At 31.0% G+C, this 27,679-nt stretch overlaps 3 protein-coding genes across 4 annotated transcripts; 2 read left to right on the top strand and 1 right to left on the bottom strand.

Moving 5' to 3' along the window:
• Positions 1-133: 133 nt before the first annotated feature.
• Positions 134-6,298, bottom strand: LOC125835764 (protein SUPPRESSOR OF K(+) TRANSPORT GROWTH DEFECT 1-like). 2 transcript variants are annotated; one of them, XM_049514861.1, is made up of 10 exons: positions 6,022-6,266; positions 5,303-5,339; positions 4,748-5,222; positions 3,272-3,377; positions 2,644-2,842; positions 1,796-1,867; positions 1,643-1,717; positions 1,452-1,550; positions 1,142-1,297; positions 134-416 (listed from the first exon to the last, which is right to left on the bottom strand). In XM_049514861.1, exons 3-10 carry the CDS (start codon positions 5,220-5,222, stop codon positions 291-293), a joined length of 1,308 nt encoding a protein of 435 aa, XP_049370818.1. In that variant the 5' UTR covers positions 5,303-5,339; positions 6,022-6,266; the 3' UTR covers positions 134-290. The 2 variants fall into 2 exon arrangements, with proteins under 2 accessions (XP_049370818.1, XP_049370817.1); XM_049514860.1 differs by having other exon boundaries at positions 4,748-5,339; positions 6,022-6,298.
• Positions 6,299-8,587: 2,289 nt separating this feature from the next.
• On the top strand, positions 8,588-11,471 carry LOC125835883 (GDSL esterase/lipase At5g03610-like). Its single transcript, XM_049514980.1, has 4 exons — positions 8,588-8,808; positions 9,405-9,691; positions 10,633-10,939; positions 11,087-11,471. The coding sequence occupies exons 1-4, from the start codon at positions 8,598-8,600 to the stop codon at positions 11,266-11,268; spliced, it is 987 nt and encodes a 328-aa protein (XP_049370937.1). The 5' UTR covers positions 8,588-8,597; the 3' UTR covers positions 11,269-11,471.
• Positions 11,472-22,627: 11,156 nt separating this feature from the next.
• Positions 22,628-24,196, top strand: LOC125835758 (cytochrome P450 94C1-like). Its single transcript, XM_049514853.1, has one exon. It carries the CDS (start codon positions 22,667-22,669, stop codon positions 24,194-24,196), a length of 1,530 nt encoding a protein of 509 aa, XP_049370810.1. The 5' UTR covers positions 22,628-22,666.
• Positions 24,197-27,679: the final 3,483 nt, after the last annotated feature.

Below are 27,679 nucleotides of genomic sequence, written 5' to 3' on the forward strand. Positions count from 1 at the left end.
CACAAAAACAACATTTCTTTCATTCCATCAGAGATATTGATAATACTTTACCAGTGTACGATGGTCTTAACATGTAAAATTTCATAAAATGCTTTTTGAGAAACTATCATCGAGCTGTACAAAGCAAAAACAGTAATCACTAAACATCAGCTCAATGGTCCTTAAATTAAGGACCAAGACTGATTATTTCTCTTTATCACACACTGTTGGGTTTTATTGAAGTGATGACTAAATCTGAAATATTTCACGGCTATAGTAGTTACATAATTATATAGCAAACCAAAGATCCTTCATCCTTCCTCACCGAACTCCTTCGTGAATCTCTCATGCACCTCAAGATCTGCTTTGCTTACTGTTGGCTTCTGTTTCCATAGCACTCTGTCAAAATCCCTTATGCTGATTGGTGGTGGTGTAATCTGCAATAGTATCAATCAATAATTGGTATCGACAAACAACCATACTTGCATAAGCAGAAAGTTGGTCCTAAAAAATTTTCTACAGAGACAAGCTATTCACAAGAACCATACACTTGACAGAGAATAATAATGTGGGAAAGATGAGAGTCTGAACTGACTCTTCACAATGATTTTTTTAATAGTTCAATAAGAAACTTTGAAGACAGCACAGACCCTGGAGCTTTTCAATATCTACTTCCAGAGCAAACTTTGATTCATCCTTCTTTTAATAACATTTGAATTAATCGGGCCCTTTTTGGAGTCAACCTTTATGCAGGTTAGTCATGAAACTCCCCCCTTCCCCCGCGCGCCCCACCCTAAAGTTTTTTTTTTTACATAAAAAGAGGAAGTGACTGTTTTAATGTCCTATCTGAATACAAAGACTATCCACAGAAATAACTCCTATGGGAGGGGGGGTGGGAGAGTAAAAATTAAACTAAGTCTAGCGAGGAAGACTATTGATATCTAGGAAAACTATTTGGCTTTTGCTATGTCTCAGTGTAATCTTGTTGTGAGATCATCGCATCTGCAGTGTTAAGTATGACACAAATTTCAATTGCATGTTCTATGCAGTTTTCATTTGGTGAATACCCACGGCACAATACAGGCAGCATCATATAAGGCATGACTACAACTAATATCAGAATGTAGTCAGCAGATCTGCCTGAAGCAGTCTATGTTATTACCTTTGAAGCTAGGCCTTTTGCTGCAAGCTCCTGCATATTAGTCTGAATAGCACCTGGTTGTCTAGGTCCACAAGGCACCCACAACCCATCACTAGTCTTAATGAAAAACTCAGCATCTTGAGTTTTACGTACAGGTTCAAACAAGACTTCATTTACCTGTCATTTGAAGGAGGATGTGAAAAAAAAACTAACTTCAGCTACCTTTGAGGAAGTTTGCTGACTCATTTGCTTGGGATATTAGACCAGCTAGTACTCAATAAAAACACAATAGAGCTTCAAAAACTATTTCAGCTAAAACTATGATACTTACACACACAGAAATGTCTGAACCTGAAAAACCTTCTGTTTTCCGAGCTAGTTGCTCAAAATCACTTTCTGTCAAGTTGTGAGGGGTATCTCCTAAATGTACCTGGTCATGAACACAATAAGATTAGTATGTCATAACACCAGAGACCAATGCGCCAGGAGGATTCCTGATAGCTTAAAATATTTCACATGTACCTTGAACATGTGCTGCCTTGCCTTCAAATCTGGTAGGGGAATGTATATTCTTTTGTCAAATCTCCGTCTAATAGCCTGGGAAAGCTACACGTTAGACAGGAAAGGAGAAATAACTCTAGCATGAATTAAAGAGTGTTGAAAGGCCCTTCTAACCTGGTCTAATGAGTAGGGAGTGTTTGTCGCTGCAAGAACCAGAACTTTTTTGTCGTCATCGTGCCCTACACCCTAGAATGCATTGAAGATAGTCAGCCAAAAGCAATATAGAAAAGTATCATGAAATTTATTGAAAATATTCTACAAAGAGCATGGTTCATTTCCAGTTATTAAAAAAAAGCCTCAAATAATCTTTAGTTAAACTCATTTTTGCAAGCTCCGAGTGATAGACAAGAATACGAGAACTTCATAACTGTAATGAAACGTTCCTGATGCAAGACAAGTTCACAGTAATTATAGAGTTCAAAATTCTGAAAATGCACTGCAAACAAGGGTAGGGAATGGTAGAATGGAAGGGCTTTATGTTGCATGATGGCTTAGAAATGTTAAAAGAACAAAAGAGGCAGAAAAAATTTGAAAATGACGGCTGTTCCCAGAACACAAAAGCATTGGCAAGAGGAAAGGAAGCTGAAGGAATTTCCCCCAAGTTCTCAAGGATCATACCATAAGGTTGTAATGGTATTCAAAGCAAAGGAAGCACCAAAGCCTGAGATCTCTCAACTCCAGCACAATTGCTTAAAAACACTCTGAACTCCATCTATCCAAAAATAAAAAATAGAAAATGAAGACTCAAAGCTCTATCCTATTGAATATAGTTTTTTCTCAAATTCCTAACCAAACCAGGATATAACGTGTAATATACTAATATCTAACTACTATTCCTCTGTTTCTCCAAGCAAAAAGTTTGACGAGTTTGCTAAGGAATAATTCTGCCAGTAGCTAATTAGTGAAAATAAGAACTCGGAATCAAGAAAGCAATTCCAATATATCCACACGACATAATTTACCTGCATCTGTACAAGAAGCTCAGTTTTGATACGTCTCGATGCTTCACTTTCACTACCCTCACCTCTTTGGCCACACAGGGAGTCAATTTCGTCTATAAATACTATTGAAGGAGAACTTTCTCGGGCCATTTGGAATAGATTTGACACAAGTTTTTCACTTTCACCCATCCACTTTGAAACAAGGTCTGATGAAGAAACACTGCATAGCCAAGACAGGAGAATTTCAGATACATGATGTTTGTCTGTTAAAGAAGTCGAAGATACTAGGCAGAATAAAATATTGATTTCTGGTCTCCCAAACCCTTCCTCTCCCAGGCAGTGTGTCTCTGCATGCTTGTGTGTGGGAGAGTGATGAATGGGAAATGGATAACAAGCAGATGTTTCCACTGTGCATGGTCCTTACCTTTTACTTCTATTCAATGTTATTGCACTTCAACAATAATGGACACTAAAATATACACAAAACTTTTCCACTAAGTGGAATTGAGAGCATATATTTTCTTGAAGGTAGAGAGTTCCAAAGTGATGCAAGAGGAAATGGATAAGAAGGAAATGTCATTAACACATATCCTTTGCCATTTAATAAAATCCAGAAGAACCTGAATCTCGCATACCAGTTTCATCTTACCTGAAAAAGGTTGAATCTGCTTCTGTAGCAACAGCTTTTGCTAGGTATGACTTTCCTGTTCCAGGTGGACCATACAACAGAAAGGCTCTCCACGGTCGACGCTTGCCTAATAAGAAAGTAAACAATGAAACAGGAATGCTAACTCAAGAAACTATGAACATAAAAAGACTTCTACGTAATATTTTCATACAGTTATCGACTTCTTATCAGGAAGTGGCATTACTCTTGAAGTTGCAGTTTCAAATACCTTCTTTAGGATCTCCAACTAAATACCCCAAGGGACTACTTCACTTGTATGACTCTTTTCACCATTTTGGTATAAGGTTCACAGAAGCAAAAGAAGATAGTGGTCCCAGTACTTGGTTTCAAAAAGAAAAGCGACTAATCACAAACGATATCAAAAAGGAAAACCTAGCTGTGGAGAAAAAATATCACTAAGTCTTCTACAACTGCGGTATTTTCCCCTTGAACTAAATTGTTTACTATTTTCATTCTTAAACCCAAAAGGTGTACTTAACAGCCTCTTTCTTTAAACATCCCAGATAACGTTGAGGTAAACCAGGAACACAAAACCTCCTACCATTTTTATTTTTCCCCTTCCTTCTATTTACTACTCCCACCACCATGGTAACCTTCAGTTAACAATCAAATTCTTCTCACCTATGTTTTTCATCCTCCTATTTCTGCTGTTGCTAATTCTCGACAGTATAGCCCACTGCCAACCTCTCCTCAACCTCACATAATTCCCTCTCTCCAGGCTGCCATTGGAGGTTCTTTTTCTTTTGTTTTCACTAAGATCCACTGTATTGGTTGCCTCAGCCTAGTTAATGAAGTCTCTCACCTCCCTTCTCCATCTCGTACTGCTTATTTTCTTTATCTTCTCTCTTCCTGCTCCCCCTCTGCCCTCTTTCCAATATAAGAGCCAACTGCAGGTCCAACAAGTGGATGCTGGTTGGAAAAAGGAAGACAGGGAAAGGAGAAAAGAGGAGAGGAAGAAGAAAAATGATAAGGAGGATTGAAATAGTATGTGGAACCTCATTTTTAATAAGTCACAAAAAGGCAAGTTACTTCACTTTAAAGTTCGAGACAACAATGCAATGTAATTTAGTTTAAGAGAAATTATCAGGGTTATAAGAGTTTAGGGTGGAATTCTGCACTTACTAACATTCCTATTACAATATAAAGGAGGTGGTGTAAAGTAGTGTACCAAAACAATTATAAAGTGGAAATATTATCCCCAATATATAGGGAAGATAAATATAAGTTATTGAACAGACAATACAGTAGACTGATATAAGCAAAAATTATGCTACAAAAATTGAAAGCCAAAAAACACTTTGAACTGAAGATGTTACATACTAGTATAAATTATCCAGAGGAATGATACGACATCTTTAAACCTTAATTCACTTCTTTATAACAAGCTTATATCTAATTTATGTACAAAAACACAGAAAAGAGAAGTGGCAAACTAACCAGTGAAAAACTGAGGAAACTTAACCGGCAGGATAACAGCCTCTTGCAATGCCTGCTTGGCACTCTCAAGCCCTGCTACATCATTCCACTTCACATTAGGTTTTTCCCTTACAATAGCGGAATTAAGCCCAGCTCTTAACTTTACATTCTCTGAATCATCACCCTCTCCTCCTCCTCCTCCATTCTTTGGCTTTGACTTTGCGCGCGACGCAACAGCAGCATCTCCATTGGACGTCGGCCCACCACCTCCCTCATCTAGAACAGAACGAATCTCCTCAGCCCTCCTCAAATACTCCACAAACTTCTGGGTAATTGCTTCCTTAATCTTGGGATTCTTCTCATATTTCAGATGAGTTTTAAAATACTCCAAAGCATTCATATATAGAGAGAAAGCCTTTGCATAATTTCCAGCATTATCTTCCTCAACTGCTTGCTTCACATAAGCTACAGCCTGCTCCTTGAAATTGCTATACATCTTATAATCACAAACCACATGCAAAATTCAAAGCTTGAAACTTTTAACAAGCAACCGAACCCACGTTCAACAAACTATACCTCAATCCTCCCCAAGTCTTACTTTTCTTACGATTTCCTGTTCACCAAAAAACAACTCTGTCAAGAAACCAAGTTATCATTTATAACCATACAAACAACAACAACAAACCCAGTGCAATCACACATGTGGGGTTTCGGGAGGATAGTGTATACGTATCCTTACCCCTAACTTGAGAAGGTAGAGAGACTGTTTCCGTTAGTTCCTCCACTCAAAAACAGATGAAAAATACGATTGTAGCAACAAGATTGTTATTCTTAACTATGTTTTCCCAAAAAACAACAACCCCTACTGCATATGATCAAAATCAAAGAAACCCAGTTCAGAAAACATCTGTATACTTCAACTAAACAACATACATAATTCGATTCGATCAATCATCAATTCTAGTTTGAATTTCAAAACCAAGCTCAATCTTCAAAATTATTTCCCCAAAACCACTCAATCAGAAACCATATCCTTAAATTTCAACTATTTCTTCAAAACTTACAAACCCCAGACACCAAGTTTCTATCTTTTAGCTATTTCTTCCAAAAAACAACAACCCCTTTTGCATCTGATCAAAATCAACCAAACCCAGTATAGAAGTACCTAAACATAACTAATAGATTAAATCTAAAATTCTAGTTTTCAAGATCAATATAATTAACACATGCAAAAGCAAATCCAAAACAAACTACGAAAAGGGTATCTGAAATTGAGGGAAACGAAATCAACAAACCTGTAAATCAGCAAAAATCAAAGCTCTAATGAAAATAAAAAAAATCCGGGAAATTCAACTTTTTCAACGAACGCGTTATAGAATCTGCAAAATTTTGGAAAATTTAGAGAAGGAATTGTAGTTAAAAATTTGAGATTTGATTTGTTTGGAGTTGGAATTTGGTGGTGTCAACTTCCAAATCACAAATTCCAGAAAAATCAGACTGGCAATTCCTCCTCCTTTCCTTTTTTTTTTTCTCCTTTGAACTTTTTCCAATAAAATAAAATAAAATATAACCAATTTCAGATTTAAGTATAATTGTTTTATATTTATGCAAATTAAATAATTTAATTTTAACAAAATTATATTATATATTATGATAATAGATATTACTAATGTTTTTATTATATAATAGTTTCTTTTCTTTGTTCAATAGTTATTCTTGTCCAAGTTATCAAGCATATGTGACTTGGGAGGTAAAACTTTATTCGCATATGAAAGTTCGGGTTGAGTGTTTATATTAAATTAATATGATTTTAATGAAGTCAAAATATATATTAATTAATCTTAGTTGAAGTGAGAATTAGGTCTTGATCGTGTTATATTATTTATCATCGATATTTTATTATATGAAAAAATCTATCTCATTGAATGATCTTACTACTGTACTAAAAATCTAAAAAACTGAATAAGTGTTTTGTAAAGAACATAATCGAGGGTAAGAATTTTGTGAGTAGAAGAAGAGCACAACAAAAATTTTAAAAATCTAATATGAGATATATATGTCTCAAGTTTAGCTATACATATACCTAAACTTCATGCAAAATATATAAAATTTTGTCATATACATACTCGGATTCATGTAAAAATATTTAAAGTTTCGCCTTATATAAATATTCAAAGTTGGCTTTGACAAATCAAGTAAAATTTTGAGTAATAATATCCAAAAATTTGACCTTGGCAAACTAATACCACACTTCAAAATGTCCAAAGTTTATCAAACTTCAACCATGATTCTATTCTTTTGTTAATCAAATTTCAGACACAAATACTTATAATTTCAGTCTTATATATCTTAAGCTATTTCGAAGTTGATAAATTTATATAAAAAATAATAATAATAACTTCCGATACAACTTAAATAATGATTTCGAATTTAGGTATTTGTGCACTTTCAAGAAAAATCACAAATAATATCAAATTATTTGAAAATAAATATGAAATTACACCCAATAACCTTTAAAAATAGATAGTTACTATCTCCATTCTCCATCCACTTTTAATTGTCATAATTTCCTTTTTTAGAGTTAAACTATAAAAACTTTGACTAACATTTTACGATGTATTTTTTCATCATATTAATATGCAAAAAAATGTAATTTATGTACTTTTCATACAGTTTTTGAATATCTAATTTTTTTAAATATCGAATAAATGTAATCTAATTTAACTTTGAAAATTAGTTAAATTGACTTTCGAAAAACGCAACATAACAAATAAAAGTGGATGGAGAAAGTAATAATTTAAGACCACTTATCCTCATGGTGGTACGTTACCCTAATAAAGTTTTGCCTAATGAAAACTAATTTGTCTTTATTTATTCACATTACAACTACTAAATGTTGGATTAGCTAATAAAGGAAATATGGAAAACTTGTGTTTACTTTTGAATGAGAAGATAAGAAATTTAATGAACCTTAGCTTATTCCACGCTGATTAATTTATTTTGTGACACGTAACATGTCAAAAAGAAATATACCCTCTATATATACATAGTTTTTAATTTAATGGATAGCAACATTTTTTTGTTCTTGCAGTATTACTCAAAAAATGGGAAATAAAGCCTACTTCTTATGCTGTTTATGTATCTATGCTTATATGACCACTTTTCCTCCTGGTAAATTTCATCACTCATAAATTGTAGTAGTTTAAGATAAAGTTTAATTTTGTTGAATCTAAAAGCTTAAAGGTTAAGCTGTTAGAGAGAGCAATTTTATTATTTAATTATATTTTTAATACGTTTTTTCATTTGTGGGCCTAATTCTTTTTCATGGCTGAGCATGTGGAAATTCTTTTTGATATGGGTGACAACGAGATTTTGATTCAGGACTTTTGTCTGCTCTGATACTATGTTGAAGTGTGTGACTATCTCATCTAAAAGTTTAAACTGATAGAAATAATACATTTTTATTATTTAATTATATTCTCAATAAATTTCAATTTGTTTGTTCGATTTGCTTAAGAAGTCTCACATTAGTAGAGGGAAGGGATACCCTCCTTTACTAGCTTTTGGGGTTGAGTTAGGCCCAGGTGCTAAATCATTACGTTTCAAGAAAAAAAGTCTAGGAGATTCACATGCGGATATACTGATATTTAAGATCTAAATTTTACGAATTCAATATTAAAGGTTTTTTTAGCATTAAACTCATTATATTTCTGAAGTTAATGTGTATATCTACTATTTGTTGCAATTTTAATGATTTTTTATACGTAACCTTATGTTTTGTGTCAAAAGTACTGAATTCAAATAAATCTAGTATTGTAATATTGGATCCTCCCTTGATCAGCATCTATTTATTTATTTTGTTGCAGTTGACATGATTGAGGAGGTTGATGTTGTACTCAAAAGACAGCATGGGAAGCACAAACATGGTGAAATTAAACTGTTTGTTTTTGGAGACTCATATGTTGATACTGGGAATTGGCCAAAATCTATGTCTAGTTCTTGGAAACGGCCTTATGGCTTCACTTATCCTGGTTATCCTTCTGGAAGATTCTCCGACGGCCTCGTACTCACTGATTTTATTGGTACGTACATCGTCTGTGTCACTAATGTTTGCATTACATTATATTTACATGCATAACGTAACATTTCTGGGGTGCCACTCTTCTTTGAATGCTACTAACGTGAAACATTTTGTACATCAAATTGTCTTTTCTTTTCTTTTTAATTCTTTATATTAGTGGTCTCAAATGAGTGAATTAAGACTATCAAAATCATGAATTGAATTAATAATTAATAAATTAATGAGTTATAGACTAACCAATCCATCCAATCGGGGGCAGATTTTACTTTCAAAATTAAATTATGATAAACGTGAACACATAATCTTTCCGCAAAATCAAGTATTCTATGTTCATATTTCTTAGAATTTGATCTTATATAGTCTGCTGGATCATGTTTCCGAAAGACTAAAAGATGTACTTGGTTTAATATTGAGTTATTTGCTCGATCGGAGTAATAAGGCCAGAATGATTTTCATGACTTAATACTTTCTTTTTTCTCTTTTATCTGAATTCTGATGATGTACTCATGTTCTAGAAAATCTCTAAATTTCGCATTTTCAATAAGTTTAAATTTCTATTAATTACTTAATATTTGACTTTGTAATTAATTAATGCAGCTTCATTCCTTGGTATAAAATCTCCACAACCTTATGCTAATAGAAAGAAAATATCATCACATGAAATGGATAATTATGGGGTAAATTTTGCATATGGAGGCACAGGTGTATTCAATACTTTTGTTGACCAACCAAATATGACAACACAAATAAATTATTTTCAACAACTTGTTGAAGAAGAGGAACAAGTGTACAACAAAGAGAAGATGAGTTCATCAATTGCTATTGTGTCTGTGGCAGGCAATGATTATGCTACTTTCATCACCAAAAATAACAACAATATGGAGGTAATTAAGTTGTTAAACTAACCTAACTTTTATGTGTATATATATATTCAACAATATGGAGGTAATTAAATAATGTATCTAGAATTGTTTGGTTATCTATATGGTCTTATTTTCTTGCGTTTGCTTACCTAGCAAATGTCTTTAAGAAGTACCACGATGGAGTTCCAACAAAAAAAAAAAAAAGTCATCCTTGATTAAGTCTTAATAATGGATACAAAGTCATCTTTATTAGAAAGTGTTTTATCTTCTGTAACAGCCTAATCCGCTAGTGATACTATCCGCTTTGGGTTTAGGCCCGCAATGAATTTAAAACGCATCCCTAGTTGGTAAGATATGCTTACTTATATACCCAACATCTTTCATGTGTTTTACAGATATGAGACTTTTTATCTTAAGTTAGGCGTCACACCTTCAATATATATGGAAATTTACTCCACCTAATACTTGTATCAGACACCGGGTGAGGACCAAGTACCAACCCAACCCCACCCACCCACCCACCAAAAAAAAAAAACACCCATAGAAGCAAGAAATCTCTAGATTTAGCTAGGGAAGTTTTTTTTTTCTTCTTCTTCAGATTCTCATTTCAGTGTCCGTATACACATTGAAATCCGACAAAAATTGGATTCATGCCAGAAAGTTCCACATTAAGTGGTAAAGCTTTATCTAAGAAAGGTGACTCTGTATCCTTTGACTAAAACCCAAAATATCTGGTTAAGGATGAAAGAGTACTTATAACTCCACCAACCATGGTTCTCTTGCTCTTGATCTCATTATTTTTTAATCATCTCCAATAACTATTTTAAATGTCATTTAATTAGCCAATATAAACAATTAAACCCCCCTCTAAATATAAACAATATTCATTAATTAATTTCTTCTAGTCATTACCATAATAAAATGCTAGATCATATTTTCTAATTATTATTTTTTTGGTGCAGGATTTGGGCAATGTTACTAAATCAATATTAAGTCAACTTGAATTAAACCTTAGACGTATACATGGATTAGGAGTTCAAAAAATAGGAATAACAGCAATGGAACCCATAGGTTGTTTGCCAAAAATGACAATTAGTTCTTCTTATGAGAATTGTAGTGAATATGCCAATTCTCTTTCAATATTTCACAATCAAATGTTACATCAAATAATAGACAAACTCAACAATCAAACTAGTAGACCAATTTTCTTCATTATTGATCTCTATAGTGCCTTCATGACTGCCTTGAACATACAACAAAACCATCCAGGTAATAGTTAATTTCACGTATGGTTACTGAACTTTGATCACACGTACGTTAAATTAAGTATGCATTTTACACCATATGCACTAATTCACGGTTTTATCGTGTATTTATTGAATTTTTTACCCCTAATTAATCTTTCATTTTTTTTAGGAAATTCAAACTTTGAGAATCCATTGAAACCATGTTGCATGGGAATTTGTGGAGAAAAGAAGAAATATGTATTATGCAAAAATCCAGAACTTTCATTCTTCTGGGATGTAATTCATCCTTCTCAACAAGGCTGGTTTGCTGTTTTTTCTGCTCTAAAACCTTCTCTAAGTTCCTTATTGTAAACCATATAGGGATGATTACGTGTTTGAACCATTCGATCATTTAATTTAAAAATATGTATAAGTTGTGTATACTTTGTACTCAATATACACATACTATGTATACAATATACATATCTATACACAACATATGCATTGATAGTGTACATGTTATATATTATATGTCGATTACATTTTGTAAAAAATATTGTCCCTTATTCTTCTTTATTTTCTTGTATCTTATGGTATGTCAAATCTTCATCATCATGTTTGTGATATTATTGAAGTAAACATTAAATCACACAAATTACTTATCAAATTGAAGTAGTGACTGAACTACTTCTTTTCCTTCATATTTTTTTTAGTTTATATGATGTATGTAGTTTGAATTTATCAGTATAACATTTGTCCAATTATAAACTTTTCTCAATAAGGATAAATGAGAAGTGTATCCTTTTCTGGAACTGACTAAAAAGAACGTATGTCACATAAATTTAAACGGAAGATATATGGTAAGGAGACTTACACAAATGTACAATTCGGCCAATAGCTTACCAACTCAATGATGTATATACTATTTATATGCTTCAAATATTGAATATGCTATGTGTAGGTATATATATTAGTATATGTATAATGTGTGTGTATATTATATGTATATTACATGTAATCTAATAGTCCTATTAGAATTTAGAGAGAATTGGTGAAATTAGAGTTTTGATAGAAAATGAAAGGGAATTTTTATTTTCAGTGGAAATTTCTTTTTAAGAGTAATATTCAACCAAGACCAATAATGAAAAAGGAATATGTTCTTTAGTTGGGGAGATCTTGTGTCTTGCAAAGATTATATGTTCTCATTGATGTATATTTTTCAGAAGGCATAATACATAAACACACATTTAAAATTGACTTTATTTGGCAAGTAAGCATTCTAATTTCGAAAGTGCATTTCTAGACATCTCAACTGGCAACTAAAATACTCCAATGTAACTCGTCTCTTATGTGTCTTTGTGAACATTTGACGCTGAGGTGACACGTAAATTTTGGAGGTGTCTAGATAATCATTTTGTAAATTGGAGTGTTCAACTGATCATATAATAAAGACAAGTTGAGGTGTCTAAATATACATATTCAAAATTAGAGTATTTACTTAATTATCAGTTGATGCCAAATTTAAGTAATGTTCATGTTAATTTCTTTGACTGATATATGCTTCTATTTGACTCTGCTTAGAATCATTCCTCTTTAAGATGGGGACGAGTTGTGAAAGCTATATTTGTCCTTATGGTTCACTATCTAACTAATTTAATTAAGTCATGTTTAAGCTATACACACAATTATATATTATTCGAAAATTTTATATCATCAGGATATTTTTATTTGTTATAATAGATAATTTGTTTTTATCATAAGATTACGAGGAATAAATAATCTTTCATTTAATAGGTGATTGGTCCACCGCCAATTTGCAATTTTCTGTTAGTTAATTAATCATCAGATTAGATAATAACAGACTCTAATAGAACAATAATTATTCCTTCATCCTTAATAAAAAAATTTGAGTTCAAACCTTAAAGAGAGAATTTGTCTAGAATAGGGAGCGCTTTGCCCCACCTTCCACTCTCCCGGTCCCTCACGATAGAACGTCCGATTGAAATTTGAATTAGTTGAGCTCCAAAATAAATAAGCAATTAAAATTATAAGAAGTGTAGTGAGGTGGGAATATTGAACATATAACCTCTTATAATTGCAAAATAAAGCAAGAAAAGTTGAATTATTAGCCACTTTTGTGATGCACAAGATATGTTAGCCCTTACTAATATTAGAAGTAGTAGCTAGCTTGTAAGATGAGTGAGACATTTTGCAAAATTGGCCGCCATATTTTTGGTCACTTTCTTCTTCAATTGTTTCCAACTTCAATTCAAAGCTCAACTTCCTCTCTGTCTTCCTACAAATTTGTGGCACTTTTTCACCTTTTCCCCAACAAACACTACTACTAATCACTTGCTTTGACATCTCTCTATATCTATATATATATATATATATATATATATGAGAATTGTTGTTTCTCTTGTTTGAGATTTTTCTTTTATGTTGTAGTGTAGATGATTGATGAGAGTGAAAGCTAAGCTACTTATAGGAAAAGTATTTTGGAATTTTGGTACCCTTTTATCTTGTATTTGTGTCGGGGTATACACTCTCAATAATCTTAATTAATAATTTGTTGTTGTTGATTGTTATTATTATTAATATTATTGGAGAAAGGTACTGAAAACAATTTGAACTTGATGCAAATTATTAGTTTTATTTTCAAACTAATTGACAATCTTAAATTAAACCACCTTTCTACTTGACTAACTAAACTTAGATTTCCCCGATCTACCACATGACATAGCAGGTGGTCTCAAACTCTTTTAGGAGCATGAAGCTCTTAATAAAAGGCCGAGAGAAGTGTTGAAAACACCCTTTTATAACTTGACGAGAAATTATGGGTGTATTTCATTCAGGTTGTAAGATTGGAGATGTGTTTACAGTTAGTCAAATAAATAGTGTTTCTAAGGCTGTCAATAGCTGAAGGATAAAACTGATAATCTACGTTGAATTTAGAAATGTTTTCAATACTTCTTATTATTCCATAATTGGTAAAAGATACAATATTGGTCTTTAGTGCCTTTCATTTTGCATTTTTTCTTTTCCAATTTCGAATTAACTTTAATAGCCAAAGTCAATAAGAGAATATATCTAAAAATAATGATTTCATCGCTAATCTATGGCTAAATATTACTGATAATTTTATTTGTGGAGATCATCTATATTCTTATTCTAATTGATTTGTTGTTATTCTTCCCTAATTGGTAAAAGATCCATAGGTCTTTAGTGCCTTCAACTTTACTTTTATTTCTAGTTTTGAATCATAATATTTTTTCTTACTTTTATAACCCAAAGACCAAAGTAAATGGCTTGTACCCCTTCTTGGTTATTTTAGGTGTCTTTTAAGATTTTGGCATACAATTTATATATTAAGAAAATTAATTAGTAACATTAAGTTTAAGAAGTTAGTTAATTAAATTACCTGTTACCTTTCCTCAAGATCTTTAAGGATGATATAAGAAGACAATATTAATTAAAGAGAATAATTACTCAAGGGCAATGACTATTCCATCAACTCAATGTCGCTGCGTAAATTAAGTGATGAGGATATGCCGTCATTGCAGTTTGAATTTGAAATCTTTCATAGGCTCATATTGTCGATTGACATTTAAATCTTGGTTATTCATAAATATTTGGGTTTTTTAATCGTTTCCGTTCAACTCTCCTTTTAGAGCTATGCTATCTGAAAATGGAAGAGATAGCTTACTAATCTACTAAGTAAATAGTCTTGATCAAAAGACATGAAAAATATTTAAAAGTTATAAAGTAGATTATTTGTTAGAGCAAGAATATATTTGAAAACATAATAATAATTTCTTAAAATGACATTTCCTATGGACCAAATTTAAAGGGCTAAAAAGACACTTAAAAATGAATGAATGGAGTATGTTATAGTCTTTTATTTTCTCTTAATCTAAGCTCAATTAATTCATAATTTTGTTCTACAAAAAATGAGTACTTCTTTTGTTGTCATTAAGGTCTTCAAAATCACAACTAACAATAGAATAAAAATAACATCTGATCTCGCGGGACAAAATCAATTAATTAAATTCAACATGATAATTAATTATCTGACAGACGTTCTTATCAACTAGACTAACATGTGGAAAGCAATATCAAACTTCTTCATTTCATACGTTGGTCCACTATTTAACAAAGACTTGAATTTCGATCAATGGTCATATTCAAAGAGGATATAGTTTTTAAAAAGTTTTTTAAATAAAAACATGATGCATGTACTTAGGCAAGTCTTATGGTGATTCGATTAAAGCTAATATATATCCAATGACTTTGAAAGAACAAGTTCAATGGTTCAAAATGATTGATCTAAGATTCTCTCAATCAATTATTATCAAAAATATTCCAATTCCTTATCCATTATCTTGACTGCCGAATAAGTATATTAACTTTGCCTACTCCACTTTTAGAATGGGTTCAAGTTTCAACCTTTACAATTTTTATTATTCTTCCGTTTTAATTTATTTGTCTGTTTGAATAGAAATGTCCTTTTTTGTAATTTTTTAATTTTATTTTTTTATATGACATGTAATTTAGAACCATAAGATTAAAGATCATTTTTGGATATTCTACATATCTTTTGGTTTAACACGAAAAATTTCAAAATTCTTCTTTACTTTCTTAATTAGATTTAAAATTTCTTCAAATTAACTCTCGAAAAATAAAGAAAATATCACATAAATAAAAAGAGAGAAAGAAATTTTTAAGAATTGAGTGTGAGTTCTTCAAAAAAAAAAGAAGTAATTTTCCTTTTGTAGAAAACCAAACAAACACTTATTGTGAAACTTATTGAAAAATTATAGTTACGTGACTATTTACGAAATTTATTTCAAAAGCAAATGAGCCTAATTTAAATTGAGGAATTTTTGTATATGTCTACTCAAAACTAACTTAATTATGCTTCATAGCTATAGTTTGCTAATTACGAGTTGTAGCTATATATTAGAGGGAGGAGAGAGGCGAGTGCGACTGGTAGATGGAGGAGAGAGGAGAGCAAGATTGGTAAAGGGAGGAGAGAGGCAAGTAAGAGAGGGCAGAGAGTGGAGAGAGGCGAATTATATATATATATATATATTTGTCGAATTGTATATGTATATCTATCAAATAATTGTATATATGTAACTGGTATACATATGTATTTGTATATCTGGTGAGCGGGATTGGGAGAGGGAGGAGAGAGGCGAGCAAGAGAGGGAAAATAATGGAGAGAGGTGAATTGTATAGGTATATCTGTCAAATACTTGTATATATATAAGTGGTTATATATCTAGCGTGAGAGATTGGGAGAGGGAGGAGAGAGGCGAGCGAGAGAGGGTATAATTGTATATGTATATGTATAAAATGGGAGACTAGAGGAAGTAACGAACCCAGAGTTATCAATAAAGGGTGTTAATAGTTGTAATAAAAAAATAATATAAGGGGTGTCAATAGTTATAATAAAAATATAATTATGAGGCTACTCTAGTAGGACTAGAACACACAACCTCAAGTAATTTTCACAACACATCGTAGACCAAGGGCGAAAACTCATCGTTTACGACATGGACTACCAGAATATCTAATCTTGTTCGCTTCCCATGCTTTCGCACCTCAGCGTCGGTAAGGACCCAGAGAGTATTAACCACTAGACTAAACCTTTAACTTTTGTTAAGAGGTGTCAATAATTTTGTGTGTGTGTATATATATAACAAACCAAAATTTGATCTCTACATATAATGTAATTTCCCGACGAAGGGGTATCACTTGACACCCCTCAAATAAGGGTGGGTCTACCCCTGACTGGAGGAGCAGTAATGGAAATAAAGAATGACTTACACATAGTGTGTATTGATCTATAAAGAGGCATACGACAAAGTCATGAAGGAGGTTTTATAAATATGCATGAAGATTAGAGGTGTAGTTGTTGCGTCCACTAAGGCGATTAAGGACATTTATGATGGAAGCAATATCTGATGAAGAACAGAGGGAGTTGCACCATGGTTCATATATCTTTGCCCATTTTTATTTTTCTTGGTAATTGATGAATTGATGCAGGAATTCAAGGTTATGTTTCATGATGTATGTTTGATAGATGACATAATTTGATTGACGAGACTCATGACAAAGTTAAAGCTAAGGAGGCTTGGAGAATTAAGGACCCTAGAATCTAACGGGTCCAAGTTAAGTAAGACCAAGATAAAATACTTGGAGTGCAAGTTTAGTGACGAAACACATGAGATTGACATTGAAGTGAGGCTTGATACCCAAGTCATCCAAAAGAGAGGAAGTTTCAAGTATCTTTTGGCTTTTATTCAAGGTATAGCAGAGAGATTGAAGATGATATTACACATTGTATGATGCAGGGTGGATGAAATAGAGATTCACAATATTTGAAGTCTTGTATGATAAGAAGGTGTGATCACCAAAATTCAAAGTCAATTCTATAGAGTGGTGATTAGACTAATATATTGTGTGGTGGATTGTTGGTCAGTCATGAACCCTCACATTCATAAGATGAAAGTTGCAAAAATGAGGATGATAAGATGAATGTGTGAGCTTACTAGGAGAAATAAGATTAGAAATGAAGATATCCTGGACAAGGTAGGAGTGATCTCATGTGGAGGACAAGATGTGAGATGTGAGACTTAGATGGTTTGAACATGTGAAGAGAAGATACATGGATTATCCAATGCGTTTGTGTGAGAGCTTGACTATGGACGGTTTGAGGAGAAATAGAGGTAAGCCGAAGAAGTATTGTGGAGAGTTGATTAGACATGACATGTCACACGTTTAGCTTACCCAATACATGACCTTAAATAGGAGGCTATAGAGGACACAAACAAACATACGTAGAATGCTAGTAGGTAGTTATAACGTTGTCTCACTTACCCTTTCATATTAGTAGTCGTAGTAATACTCTTGTAGTTTCATGGTCTCCGATTTCTATTATTATTTGTTTCTTCTTTGTATTATTTTGTTGTAGTTATTGTTCCTTTTTTTTTAAGAATGTTTTATTATGTTATCTTGAATATTTTATCATGGTTTCTTCACTTCTGCATTTTTTTCTACGGCCTACTTTAATATGTTTTTTCTTGAATCGAATATCTATCTAAAAACAGACTCTTTACTTATTAATATAAGGATAAGATCTACGTATACACTATAAAGAGTCCACTTGTAGGCATTTGGTATGTAGTTATTGTTATTTTTCTTCAAATTTTGCTCAGATTAAAATTGACCACCAATCTTATCACTTCAAAACAGGCGATATCTATGCCATGTTCTTGTTCTTAGTTTCTATTTTTTAATATTTTTTGCAACAAAAAAAGATATTAAATCTCTTTTCAAAGGAAAGAAATTACTCCCTTGCATTTAAACAAATCAATCTTAATTTAACCGTAAATTTTTTTATATATTTTTTAAATAATTTAACTTGTCAATTATTGAAACTTATACTACTTTCTACGTAGATTACATATATACAAATTTCATTTTAAAAAATTTAAAATTTAAAGATTTCATGAACAAATTATTGGTCAAACTTAAATTATTTACATCTTAAAAAATTAAATGTATTAAATAAATTGAGACATATGAAGTAATTATTATTAGGACACCTGTTTGCAAAAGTAGGATCTCGAAAATCATTAAGTCAATGGAAGATAATATAATTTTTTCATATTAAACTTATCATTGATTATTGAAGGTATGCTTATTTATTCGTTTATTTATTTACTTATTTAGTCTTTCAGAATTTAATAATCCCATAAAAAAAGAATCTCAGCACTTGCCGCCGCTAGATATCACTAGAAATTGGTATATATTATTCTCTCGGTCCTATTTTAACGTGGCACAATTAAATTTTGAGAAATTAATTTAGCGTTTTTTGAAGTCTTTTTATAAGTTTTAAAATATATTGATTTTTTTATTATTATAATTTTTATAATATTTTTTACATAATTTTTAAATATATAAATTTTATTTCAAAAAATTTAAAAAAATTCATCCAAATTCACACTAAAGTTTAAAAACTTGAATCTTGAATTTCAAACATATAAATTGAAACATAAAAAATATATACAATAGTTATAAAAAAATTAATACCCCTTTAATTCGTAAATTGAAATTTTAACTTTTGTGATATATAATCTAATATGTTGTTGTTTTTTATTAAGTATGCTTTTGATCTCTTATGCTTTTTAAATTAAAAATGTGCGACACATAAACATAAAGTATTATAATATCAATTAGTATATGAGGAATTAAATGGTAAAATAATTATTATTTTTCAAAAACTTTCATTCACGAGCAATAAAAATTAAAAATATGAGTATTTTTTTATTAATTCAAGTTAATTATATCTAAATTGACGAGAACAGTTTTATCCCTTCCAAATTTTCATGATTGGTGTGATGCATTGAATTATGCATGTGGATTCAAATTTTAATTATTTATTCTAGTCTTCGACTTCTGTTCCCATCACTTTAAATAGTAGGGCTTCTAAATCGATACTTTTATTTGTCGATTATATTATTTTAAAATATCTAAAAATATTAATAAATAATTTATTATGTTATATCTATTTTATTTTTGATTCTATTGTTTTTCATTTTTTAATGTTTAGATGATTTATATTTAATAGTTATGACTTAGTAAAATTACTTATATCATTTACTGTTTTTAATCTGTGTGCAAATTAATACTAATAACTATTGTTGGAGAGAGGACGTAATTATTAATTCTTTTTCTTTTTAACTCTTCTGAGGGAATCTATGTCCACTAAAACCATTTTGGAAGGATTAATAAATTTAGATTTGACGTATCTCTGTAAGTTGTTTTTGTTCGTCACATTATAATATTGCTAATTTTCACATTATAATATTGCTAATTTTATTTTACGTAGATTTTATTAAGTTTTCAGGTTTATCTTGTTGCTACTTTACTTTGTGCTAGTAATATTTGTATTAAAGTATTTAATGTGACAAAAAATCTTTAATATAAGGGTGTAATTTTAAAATGAGAATTATTTTTAATAAAAATAAAATAAAATTATGTGAATAATATTTGGAATACTTCATTTAACTGTCATTTTTGTTAAAAAGTGAAATTTGTCAGCAGAAAAAAAAATACTTTCTTTGTGGTCCTAAATTCAAAAAACAAAAACAAAAATAAAATATTTAAAAAGAAAGAAACGTTTACGTCGTCGCATTGGGATAGAAGAAAGTTCAGTTTTTAGAGAGTAGTGATTGGGGACCACAGCCCAACTTAATTAAACCAATTATGTTAGACGGCTTGGGTAGTTAAGAATTCACACGTTTAAAATATAAAAATAATGAAGACGAAAATGTATAAATAAATGTATGAGCATATTAAGAAAATAAGATTATGAAATGAAAATCTATATGAGACAAGATGAAAGCGACATCAGTAAACAGTAATGGACACAAGATGTGGAAAAAAGAACTCAGATAGTTCGAACGTATAAAGGAAGAGCATATAAGAAAAGTTTGAAAGAGATGAATTGACATGACCTAATAATACATCTTCATTTCATTGAGGATGTGATCCTAGATAGAAAATTATAAAGATCGAGAATTAAAATAAAGGATTAGTAGATAATCGAACGATATCTTTAATTTCTTTTTATGGAGAATATGGTTATAACTTAGAATACCTTTAAGTAAACATGATAATTAAAATGGATCGAGCTTCGAAAGAGTGATGCAATAATGGCATGCGTACTTTCTTACAATTTACAATCCATAGTCAACCTTATAATCCTTGGGGTTAGCAAACATTATCTTCTTCTTACTTCCTCCGTCTCCTTTTAGTTGTTATGTTATGTTTTTCGAAAGTTAATTTAACTAATTTTCAAATTAAATTAGATTATATTAATTTAATATTTTAAATTTAAAATTTAGATATTCAAAAACTAGATGAAATTAAAAGTATTATAAATAGCAATTTTGTGTATATCAAATGTTAGTCAAAGTTCTTATCGTTTAACTCTAAAAAAGGAAACCATGACAACTAAAAGGGGACGGAGGAAATACATATATACAACTTGAATAGTGTAATTAATTTTTTTTCTCTCATGTGTCAAATATACCATAAGTCTACAACTAAAGAAAAGCAAATACGTGATAAAATAATCCCATAACATATCTTAAAATTATTATTTTTATCTCACCAATCAAACAATCCGATGTATATTACTTAACCCCACCTACACCCCCCCCCCTTTTTTTTTATTTCATATTGGAGTAGGCAAACTCTCTTATCATAAAAAGGGTAAAAGGAGGACAATTGACAGAAGTGTGTACAAACTGTCTTCTGAAATTTTGACACCTCAACATTGAAAACATGTAACTCAGGCATAGACAAAAAATCATATGGAAAATACATAGATTTCTCCTGAAATTGTTCCAAAAAGTCAGTTACACACTTAAATTATTATGACGATTTATTACACACCTTTATTATTTAAAAGTGAATTTGTTTACCCCTGAGACGTGTAACACCACTCTCACAATATGTGGTGTATTACACTTGCTACCATATTAGTGCCATGTCAGCACCATGTCAGAAATTTAAAAAAATTATATTCTTTTTTATTTTTAATTAACTTTTCTTTTGTTAACTATATTTTACACTAATTAATCTCCAATTAATTATTAAAATGCACTAATAATTATATTTCTTCATAGCAAAATTACAATAAGATGAAAATTTTAACAATGGCCGCCAAGAACACTAATTGAAACATGGAGCTGATTTATGGAGTGAAAAATTCTTCCGTTTCTCTCAAAAAAGGCATGTTATAGCTGCAACGACTAAGAAACCCCCAAAATTTTATCCCGACGATGACATTAAGAAATCTTTTATTAACAAACACAAATCAAATCCCACAAAACTTAGATTGATGATAAGTAATTTGCTAAGCAAGCTGAGAAGAAGTCGAAGAAGGAGGAAAAAGAGAATTTTGCTTAAAAAAGAGAGGAGAAAAATGTGCTTCATCAAGAGGGTGGGGTTGAAGAAGAAGAAGAGGGTGGGTTGTGAAGAAGAAGAGATGTGAAGAGTAGGGTGAGGTCTAATTGAATTTTGATTTTTTTTCTACTTTAATAAATCTGACGCGCCTATTTTTATTTTTTTTAAAATTATTTTGTCATATTAATTTTAGGGGATAAATAAATTCACTTTTAAGTAGCAAAGATGTGTAATAGATCGTCATAATAATTTAAGCGTGTAACTGACTTTTCGAAACAAGTTTAAAGGGGAATCTATGCATTTTCCCAAAATCATACTGTAATATTTAAGTTAAATTTGTACCATATAGGAAAAAAGTATATGAAAGTTATGGCCTTATAGGGATTACCAAACACCTCATCTTTCATGTGCTGCAATAGCCCCCCAACCACAAAAAAATGTTACTTTTTTTCCGTCCACCTTTACTTGTTCAGTATTTTATTTCGGGATATTCAATAATATTTGTTCAATTTATAAAACTAATAATTTACCATGTCGTGTTTATTTTACTCTTGTTATTAAATACAATTCAATTTTCAATGTTTAGATGACTTATATATAATAAGAGTGATTTGGTAAAACTAACTTTATGATTTACAGCTTCTTAATTTCTGTATCAAGTCAATAGACAATAGTGGACAACTATATTGTTGGAGAGAAAGAGTATTATTTATATAAGAAAATGCAATGCACTTAGCCCACCACTCCAAATTCATATTTGCTTTTGTGTTATACTCATTTTTCTTCAATGGAGTCGCAAGTATACACTTTGTTGCAATATTTGCAATTGTCTATTGGCTATTTTCTCTTCACTTTTGCCATTGGCTTCTCTGTTTTCTCTGTTTTAGTCTTGTTGTTAAGACACAAGTTTTGGTCATGGTGCACTTGTGACATTTGCCATTGTTACCTAACATCTAGTTGGAGAAAAGAATTTACTAATCTTGGTGATTGGTATGCTCATCTTCTCCGTAATTCGCCATCACAAACGATACGAATACATGTTCTTGACAACATAATCACAGCCAATCCAAGAAATGTGGAGTACATGCTCAAAACCAACTTCTTGAATTACCCTAAAGGGAAGCCTTTTTCAATGATTCTTGGTGATCTTTTAGGTGATGGTATTTTTAATGTTGATGGTGATTTATGGATGTTTCAAAGAAAAATGTCTAGTCTTGAACTTGGTAGTATGTCTATTAGATCTTATGCATTTAACAATGTGAAAAATGAGATCAATTTTAGGCTTATACCACTTTTATCCTCACATGTTGTTGTATCATCATCACAACATGATTTTAAAAGTTTGGATTTACAAGATGTTTTTAGAAGATTTTCTTTTGATAACATATGTAAATTCTCTTTTGGTTTAGACCCTTGTTGTCTTGAACTATCCCTTCCTCTTTCACATTTCGCGTATTCGTTCGATTTGGCTACAAAATTGTCAGCAGAGAGGGCAATGGTAGCATCACCATTGATATGGAAGATCAAAAGATTTTTGGACATTGGAACAGAGAAAAAATTAAAAGGGGCCATTGAGGATATTAATTTACTTGCAAATGAAGTCATAAGGCAAAAACGGAAATTAGGTTATTCAAATCATCAAGATCTTTTATCAAGATTTATGACTATGGTTGATAATGATGTTTATTTAAGAGACATTGTGATAAGTTTCATATTAGCAGGGCGTGACACGGTGGCATCGGGTCTAACAAGTGTATTTTGGTTGTTAACAAGTCATCCTGATGTTGAATTGAGAATTCGTGAAGAAACGAGTCGTGTCATGAAACAAAATGATGAAGAGTTTTTGAAGTTTGAAGATATGAATCAAATGCATTATTTGAATGCTGTGATTCATGAGAGTATGAGGCTATATCCACCAGTACAATTTGATTCAAAATTTGCTAGTGAAAATGATGTTTTTGTAGATGGTACATTTGTTGGTAAAAATGATAGGGTGACATATCATGTGTATGCAATGGGGAGAATGGAAAATATTTGGGGTAAAGATTATATGGAGTTTAAGCCAGAACGTTGGTTAAAAAATGGTATATTTTGTCAACAAAGTCCTTTTAAATATCCTGTTTTTCAAGGTGGAATTAGGGTTTGTTTAGGTAAGGAATTGGCACTTATGGAAATGAAGTGTGTAGTGGCTTCTATGTTGCAACACTTCGAAATTCGGGCCGTGGCGGTCGGCGGTGAGCCTCGGTTTGATCCGGGGTTGACGGCAACTGTGAGAGGCGGGCTTCCGGTGGTGGTTAGGAGGAGGAGGGGCATTTGAAGTTTTGTAGCTAGTAACATGACCACCAGTATGGTTTATCGTTTGTTGTATTACATTCTAGTATCTGAAACTCACTGTTTCGATTAATTCAGATTCACATTGTATAGGATTCATTTAAAAGAGAAGTGTTTTGTGATAGAAATTTCTTTATTTCCAAGACTCGAATTCGAAAACTCTAATCAAGGTGATGGATTCCACCACATTCATTTGTGATTGCTACTACTATGGTTCAACATGGAGAAATTGGTTTTATGTTTTGATATTTCACATGGGTATGTGCTTCATTTGGTCTATATTAGGCAAGGTTGTGTAAGAAATAAGAATAGTTCACTTCCTTTTGATAGATGAAAATATTAAAGGTGGCATGATAATCTTAAAGTACTCTATTATATTGGTTGTTATGTTTTGTCATTATTTTCTTCTTCTTTGTACCTGAAATTGTTGCACGCAAGGGTCTATGAAAATATTTTTTGTTATCTCAACACGAGGTCTGTGTACACTCTATTCTTTCTAAACTCCATTAGTGAAATTTCAATGGATTTGTTGTTATTGTTATAATGATAATCCTAGAGTAATATAGTGTTGGTGGAATTATCTTTTTTCCACTTAATTAAGTTGAAGTGATTTAAATCATTAATCATACAATGTTATCAGCTCCCTTTATGGAACTTATTTTGGGTTTTATTAAATGTTAAGGATTCTAAAAGTTTAATTGTGAATAAGCATTTATTCTAAACATGCATGTGGTTGGAAACTTCTGAAAAAAAGAATATTGCTACTCCCTCCGACCCTATTTATTTGTCAAATTTGGACTTAACACGTCTATTAAAAAATAATTATTGATATAGCGAGTTTATCATTTTATCCTTATTAATTGATAGGGTCTCAAACATATTTACTTACTATATTTTTCAAATATATTAACATAATGTTAATAAGTTGAGGATATAATTGAAAAAAAAAACATTGTCCTTTCTTGATTTGTCGAAAATGATAAGTACACAAAGAAATCAAATTAGGAAATATTTGACAAGTAAATAGAGACTGAAGGAGTATTTTGTTGTTGTTACATCGATTAAATTATTAAATATAGAAAAAATATAAATTTGTCGGTATATAAAATTTAAATAATTTAATAGGATGACCCATTTGTGATTTATGTTAGAGCAATTATTAGGCTTGGACCACTATTTAAGTTCCGAGGTTCCAAATTTAAGGTAGGTAAAATTGATGCTTAAAACAAATTATATAAAATGCTTTAAAATAATTTTGCAAGTAGGGCTGGGTATAAACATCGAAAAATAGAATCGAATCGAATCATTTCGATATTTCGGTTTTGATATTTTGGTTTTTGATTCGGTATTCGATATATGTTTTTGTATTTTTTGGTATTTCGGTTCAGTTTTCGGTATGTAATTTTTGTGTTATTCGATATTTTGATTTACCGAAATATATTATATTATATTATATTATATTATAATATATATTAATATTATATTAATATTATATTAATTATTAATATTAAATAATAAATATTATAATTTAAAATTAAAAGCAAAAGTAGGTCTTTTCAAACTTTTGTTAACTTTCCACTTTACATTAACTTCCCAAAGGCCAAAAGTGATCGACGTTCCCACTTCCGAGTTCTGGCGACCGGCGTCGACCATCAGTAGCACGCAGTAGCCGCCAGTCGATCAGCAGGCAGCCACAGCACAGCAGCGACCGGCGTCGACCATCAGTAGCACGCAGCAGCCGCCAGTCGACCAGCAGGCAGCCACAGCACAGCAGCGACCGGCGTTGACCAGCAGACAGCAGCACGCAGCACAGCAGCGACCAGCCTTCAGCCGACCTTTCCACTTTCCACACAATCAGGCGCCACCGAACTAGCAAAATCGAATCGAAATAACATAAATCGAACCGAAATAATAAAAATCGAACCGAATCGAATTATTTTGGTTTGGTGTTCGGTACATGCAGGGGTGGCTCTAATAAATCGGTGGCCTAAAGCCAAGTTTGAACGGAGGCCTTAAATTTGAATATATATTTTTTATGAAGTTTATTATAGTCAATTATTTAATCTTTTCTTGAGGCATAGTATTCATAATTTGTCAAACGTCTATTACTTCTTTGCTCTTTTATAAAAAGTTTTTATTTTCTACAAATAATACTTTATATTTTTTTTAAAAAAATACTTACAACCTATTTTTTTTTTTTTTAAATGAGGCCCCTCAAATTTTGGGGCCTAAGGCAATTGCTTTTTTTGCAAAGCTGTAGAGCCGCCCCTGGGTACATGTTGTATAAGAATCGAAAACCAAAAAAAACGAAACCGAACAGAAATCTCAATGGCCAGCCCTAACTTCAAGTTCTATATTCGTCTAAAAAATTATATTTCCTTTTTTAATAATTTTTTAAAAAAAACTCTTCTACCTTAAAATACTCAATATCTTTTAAAAAAAATAAATTAACGTACAAGTGTATTAATAGAAAACTTTAATTATCTATAAATATTTAGTTATAAACTTAATTATTATCATATATTAATTTAAAATTATTATAGAAATCCAAAACTTTAAATTCTAGTTCCACATATGTTTCAATCAACTCATTTTGATAATGCAATATTCTTTTTGAACGATATATAACTTAAACTCATGAATATATAGTTATTGTACTATATTCTCCCATCAATAAACAACTTAAAAACCATGTGCCCCATGGCCGCCCACCAAATTTAAAGTTGATACCCTACAAATTTGGCAGCACTCAATTATTTCCTCTTTCTTTTTTTATTCGATATTATATATATATATATATATTAGAGTTTGACTAAATCTAAATTGAACACTATAATATCTTGTCCATAAATATAATAATATAATATCTTATTCATAAATATATTATTTCTTTTTCTTACTAGTATTATCTTCTGTTTATGGACAAGATATTATATTGTTATGACTTATGATTATGGTATTATTATTTTTCTTATGAAGTATTAATTATCTAAATTATAATTAGAATATTATTTTAATCTATTAAATTTTAGCCATTAATTTTTATCTATGCCATGTGTCTCACATCCAAGCAAGAACTTGGGGAAAATGGAGGGAATGGAAATGGAGAGGAGCTTTAAAATGTAATTGTGAATTAGCATTTATCCTTAAACATGCATGTGTAGGTAACTTTTGAAAAAAAGAATGTTGCTATTTTATTATTTGTTACAATCGATTAAATTCTATTAAATATAAAAAAATTATAAATTCATCGATATATAAAAATTAAATAATAATTTAATAAGATGGCCCATTTGTGATTTATGGTATTATTCATGGACCACTGTTTAAGTTACGAGGCTCCAACTTTAAGGTAGGTAAAGTTTGCTTATAGATATTTAATTGGAAAGTTTTGATGCTTAATTAAGGCGGTTTAATAGAATTGATGTTTAAAAATGAAATTTTAATAAAATTGTTATAAAATAATATA

This window comes from Solanum verrucosum, unplaced genomic scaffold (genome assembly GCF_900185275.1).
Source record: "Solanum verrucosum unplaced genomic scaffold, falcon-dt-bn FXZP01000128.1, whole genome shotgun sequence".
Lineage (NCBI taxonomy): Eukaryota > Viridiplantae > Streptophyta > Magnoliopsida > Solanales > Solanaceae > Solanum > Solanum verrucosum.